The 6,000-nt window shown below is 43.3% G+C and overlaps 1 protein-coding gene across 3 annotated transcripts in view; it reads right to left on the reverse strand.

Annotated features, from left to right (window-relative positions):
- LOC306927439 (uncharacterized protein) overlaps positions 1-5,337 on the reverse strand; it is a 79,936-nt gene extending 74,599 nt beyond the window's left edge. For 2 of the 3 annotated variants that reach the window (XM_079507184.1, XM_079507185.1), the window contains exons 1-2: positions 4,599-5,290; positions 687-863 (exon numbers count right to left, since the gene is read on the reverse strand). In XM_079507184.1, the coding sequence (XP_079363310.1) occupies positions 687-863; positions 4,599-4,851 (430 nt within the window). In that variant the 5' untranslated portion in view covers positions 4,852-5,290. Of the gene's footprint in view, positions 1-686; positions 864-4,598 lie in introns of all 3 variants that reach the window. The other variant, XM_079507186.1, reaches the window with a different exon arrangement.
- Positions 5,338-6,000: the final 663 nt, after the last annotated feature.

The raw sequence follows: 6,000 nt of genomic DNA on the forward strand, positions 1-6,000 counted from the left end.
TGCTGATGACGCAACTATGTATGTTTATGTAAAAACGGTTGTTCCGAGGGACAACACATGTGGATGACGTAACCAATTTGAGTTTCAAACTTATATATATAGTAAACTTTAAAATGTAAACTTAAATATTTAGAACCTGGGCTCCCCCAGAGTTAGTGTCGAAGTGTTCTTGAGCAAGACACTGAACCCCAATTGCTCCTGATGTGCTGGTTGGTGCCTTGCATGGTTTCCGCCGCCATCGGTGTATGAATGTGTGTGTGAATGGGTGAATTGATGCACAATCTATGTAAAGTGCCTTGGATAAAGGCGCTATATAAATGCACCATTTACCATTTAGAACCCATTGTAGTGGTGAGAGATAAGTTGCGCGCTCTGCTCGCGCACAAGTAGGCCATTCATGGCCAACTTGTGTGCAAAGTGAAAGTTGGCAGCTCGACAGAGAGCATTTCTAGTTTTGTTCTGCGTTTAGTTTTAAATCAAGTGCAACCGTTTCATTAACATCACTTCCGCCCCTCCCTAAAAGCTCAAACTCAGTCTCAGTTAGACTGTGAGATGTTTAGTTCAGATCTAGTCAAGATGATGCAAAGCAAAACAATGCATATAAGCTCATTGCTGCTTTTAGCACTGGTTGTTATGTGTTTATGATCACATTAATTTGAATTCATCAAGCAGCGGGGCCACAACACCTGGTAGGGGAGCAGCAGGTGCTGTTGCATGGCCAGTGTTGCTCAGTAATGCAGCCTGCTGTCTCTTAATCCTGCGGTCAAACCGGGCAACCGATGAGGCCTTCACTTCCGTGTGGCCCAGGTGTAATGAAGGTGCCCAGTCAGGATCAGACTCGAACATTTCCATGGCTGGTTTGCCTGAAGAGAAAACAACAAAAATAGTCAATTAGTTAACTTAGTTAATAAACATATATTCAATGTATGTTTTTTTCCTCTCTAAAAAAAAAATCACACCCGTGTGAACTGAGTGGTGCAACAACCCCCCCCCCTCTCTCTCTCATTAGCAGGCAACAGTGCAGCACTATCTCTCTCTCTCTGTTTCTGGCACAACAGCGCCCCTACTGGTACTCATAGTCACACATGAGTCACACACAAACATAGGTTAACACGGACATTGCTGTTCCTTGGAGTGGTTGCACTCAAAAAGCACAGTATGCAGCATTATGACGAACATGACGTTGTGCACAAATTATTGACTCATTCCAACAGCAACATTAACAGCTAAATCAAATAGTGTGAGCATGTAGTGATGTGACGACTAGGGCTGACCCCAAAAAAGATATATATTTGAAGCTTGTTCGATGGCACGGGATTCGAACATGAAAATAAATACTTTTATTATTAGTTTTTAATCAAAATAGCTGATCTACAAGCGCACAACTCATTGCAGCATGACATGTTGAGAGCTTGTAGATCTGCTGCCCATCAATCGGTTATCTTGTCTTGTTCTCTGCATGCACGCGCGCGCGCGCACGCACGCACGCGCGCACGCACACGCACACGCACACGCACACGCACACAGCCCGTCAGAGACAATAGCCAGACTGACAGTAAACCGATATATACGCGGTAGTTGTCTCTTCCTGGTTTTAGACAGCTGGTGGGTGGAAATGGCGGCCAGAAAACCGGAAACCCTTTCCCACACTTCCCTCATTTCCATCCACCAGCTGTCTAAAAACCAGGAAGAGACTCCTGCCGCGAGCGGCTTTTTGTCACGCCTTGTCGCGTATATCTGGGTGTACTGTCATAGCGTGGATTCACTGACGCTTCCTCCCCGCATATGAGTCTGGACTTCGGCCCATAGGCAGCTTGAAAAAAAAAGTAGGTCGGGAGTGGCTTATTGTCGGTATCAGCCGGTAACACGCGGGAGTCTATCCCCGTTACAATGCGCTAGACCCCTGGGAGATGGATTGCTGAGGTGGAGCGCCACACCTACCATCAGCTCCCAGTACTTCCCGCACGACTTGCTGCATGCACCAAGCCATGCTACTCATTTTCTGAGTTGGCGGTGCCCGGGATCGAACCCATGAAATTGTGTTCCAAAGGCGAGAGTACCAACTGAGCTACCCGGACACAAAAAGAAAAGAAAAGAAAAGTGGGCGTAAGTAGTTGCCTTGACAGTTGACATACACTCTTATAGCCAATTAGCGTAACACAAATAGTCTGCTCCTCATGCTTGAAGTGCGCATGCGCCTTGAAAGATACCCCGCTCAAAACAAAACAACAAGATCTGTTTAGTTTCTACTCTCTACATGAGCAAGCTACTGTATGTCGGATATTTATGACGTCTGCCGTCTTTGCAAAGACAACTGCAGAAATAATGGCGTTTTGTGTAAAACTCAACAAATATGACAAAGGAGAACCCAATAAGGTATTTCAACGTTTGTATAAAGTTGGTGTAACATTGGAGCGAACAGTAAACAAATCATGTCGAATTTGCAAGAAGTGTATACGGTCCATTCAGAGAATAGAACAATCAACGTTAATGATCGAAGAGTGGAAACGTTCAGAAGTGGCAGATTCAGACGTTTGTGCAACAAATTGTGACAGAGGTAATTGTAGTAGGCATACCACAAATGGAATTAAATCAGCACCATGTGTATCATCTCTGATACACTGGGTGCGTTCCATACAGTCACACTGACCGCCATGCCAATACAAACTAATAGGCAAGTGCGCTCCCGGTGTGAAACTGTGAATTTTCCGAACGCACCCATCTTGAGAAAAAGCACACCTGTGTGAAGTGAGGGGCGCTCTTATCATCGCTTTTTCTATGCACTACGTGCCTACTCAAAGCACTTACAATGGTCCATTCATTCATACATTGGGAGGTGAAGCGGCAAACAGTCAACGCCAGCGTCCTCACTTCCCACATTCACACACCAATGGTGGCAACCACTGTAGGCAATACAGGGTTCAGTGTTTTGCGTAAGGACACTTTGGCATGTAGACAGGAGGAGCCAGGATTCAAACCGCCGACCCATGGATCATTGGACACCTGCTCTACCTCCTGAGCCACAGCCGCCCAATCGACATGACGTAACATGTCGATTTGCTCAGACACATGACGTAAATTCTCTATTCATTGTCAATGGGAATTTAACAAAAATAGACGATTTCCAAGCCTGGGAATCTGCATGCCAGTTGTGGTGGGACTGGGCCGAATTTTAGTCCCAGTCCACTGTCCAGCCCTACACTTGGGGTGGCCCTCATTGCCTCTATGACACGCTTTTGAGCTCTGCACAGATTGTTGTTGAATTGAATACCAAACAATTCACCCCTTTACCAACTTAGTCAACAGTTCATTTAGTATATCCCTCTCTCTCCCTGCTGAAATTATCTTGTATAGTAGTCAACTCGAGTAAAATCAAGAAAGAATAACATGAGACAGTGCGGTGTAAACAATCCACTTAGTTTTATTAAACACATTTCTTCCATGGATATAGAGCGTCGCAGTCCCGCCCCCTCGAGAAGCGGAGATAAATAGAATTCCTCGTTCATTTTCCTCATAGACTTTTCAAAAAGTATTTATTTAAACACGTTTACGCCGCGGACAAAGCCAACTCTTGTCGTAACGAATCATGACAATAAACAATGTTTTGAGCTAAACAAATAATTAGAAAGAAGAAAAACACGGCAGGTTACAACACTTGTTGTTTTTCCAAAATATTGTGTTTGTTGCCATGATTTGTCACGAGTCGACTCGAGTTGGCTTCGTACGACACTTAAAAGGTCTTTAAATAAATACTTTTTGAAATGTCTATGGGGAAAATGCATTGGGAATTATTTCCTGGTCCTGGCGTCGTCATGAAAGGGGGCGGGACTGTGACACTCTATACAGACTGAACTAAACAATTATAAATTAATATGATAATACCTTTTACATAATCACCAGCATTAATTATGTAATGTTTGTTATTTCCAGCTAGGTAGAGTAGTGGAGCGAGATGGAAAAGGGGCGACCGTACCTGATAGTCTGCCTGATAGCCGATCTACAAGCTCACAGCGTGATACACTGTGAGCTTCGGCTATTTTAAGCATACAATCCAAGCATACATAAATTGTCCCGGTGCGGGAGGCGGTACAATGGGAAGTCAATAAGGAAGTCAAGGAAGGAAGGAAGAGAGAATTTCAGAGCAGCCAAAACGGTCAAACAAAAAATACAACGGCTTCTGCGCCAAATGAAATTTCTCTCACGTTTCCGTTGTCTCCTAAAGCCGATTTATGCTTCTTTTGAAACATCTCACCACCACCAAAAGGCCGCAGCACGGCCTGCACGGAGGGTATGTACATCTGTGTACCATAACGCGTGGAATAAATGCATAGGGACCCTACGTAAAGTAACATCCACATTTCAGAAACTTTACGGAGGGTCCCGAGAAGGGCTAGGTAAATGGCTACTAAGACCATGCACTGATCTGATTTAACGTGATTTTGTTCCATGATGCATCAATAGTATCCGAGCATCGATAGCATCCGAAGTGGATGCACAAAGAGAAGTAAACAGAGAGGGGACAAGGATCGAGTGGCATGCAACATCTGTGTGTGCGCGCGTCACACAGATGCACAACAGGAACATAACGTTAAACTCACCAGAATGGAAATGACGGGAACACACTCGTGCATGTTTAGGAACGTTGTCAAAGGAGTAGTTGGCTCGACGAATAGCAGACAACCAGGCCATGCGACGTCTCTTAGTAATTTCGGAAACCTGGCTTGACTCATGGACCTTCCATTTGGGTATGCGGTGAAACGTTGCCCCATTATCCATTTTAGCCCCTTTATTCTCACCCCATCGATGGTGAGAAGCCGTGGAACAGTTTTCCAAACAACAAGTAAATCCCATTTTTACGTAATATACTGCTGGATGAGCACTAGCATGTGAGCGACACACCAACTACTTAGAGAACTACCCTACATTACGAGCTAATATAGGCTGTATGTAGGCCATCACAGTCAAGATGGCACCGGTAGGCGTGACCTTAGAGGGCGTGACTGACAGCCTACCGTGACGTCAGCCTTGCATTGCCTATTAAGTTCATGTTCATATTTGATTAAAAATACACCATTGTGAGTCCAAAACAATAACGGAATAGTCGGTGCTGTTTACAAGCCCCGTGATCGTGTGGAACGAAGTCGATTAGAACTAAGTCAAAGAGACTTTATGTACACCACGTCTCCACTCCACCGCTACCTTTAGCTTCCGTTTCAGCTGCTAACAAACGTCCTCCTGCTGCTAAACAACACTGTTGAAACGACACGTTTATGTTTTCTTCGTATTTTGATTAATGGTATCAACAACGCCAACAGCAGCAGTCAACACGACGCCATGTTGTTTTGTTTTCACAACTCCATTGCATTGTGGGTATGAATGAAGTATGATCTCCTTCTAGATGCCAGTTGTTGTAATGCTGCCTCCCACTGGTTGGTGTCGGATACTGTCCACTGTGAACGAATGAAAATAGGGCTAAAGTCTATTCATGTATGTTTTTGCATAGTATTGTGTCTGTAACTAGTAATGAATTGAGTATAGAGAACCCTAATGGAAACAAGCCATAGTGCTTGGGTTCAATCCATTTTGCATTGTATTTGTATTAAACAGTAATTATAAGAGGAAATAGATAAATTCTGATATAAATGTCTCTTATATGTCCAAAGTAGAAATACAGAAATGTTATTACATTCATTACACTCATTTTTCTTGCTACGTTGTTTCCACCACCAATAAAATATGAATGAATGAATGAACAAATTCTTGGAAAACAAAAGAAAAAAATATATAGTACCGTAGAAGTTGGAATAGCATTCCCAACTACCAACTTTTATAGAGCGATTTTATAAAGAAATGTGATTTTTTGAATATCAATCATGAACACATTGTCTGGTAAAATTATTTATTATATGATAAATTATGAAGTAAACAGGGGCGTGACTCAATATGAAGGAAGAAAATGAAATGTGTAAAAAAATATGTCTTGAGATGGTGTAACAGAGT

The sequence above is a fragment of the Electrona antarctica genome (genome assembly GCF_951216825.1).
Source record: "Electrona antarctica genome assembly, chromosome: 8".
Classification (NCBI taxonomy): domain Eukaryota; kingdom Metazoa; phylum Chordata; class Actinopteri; order Myctophiformes; family Myctophidae; genus Electrona; species Electrona antarctica.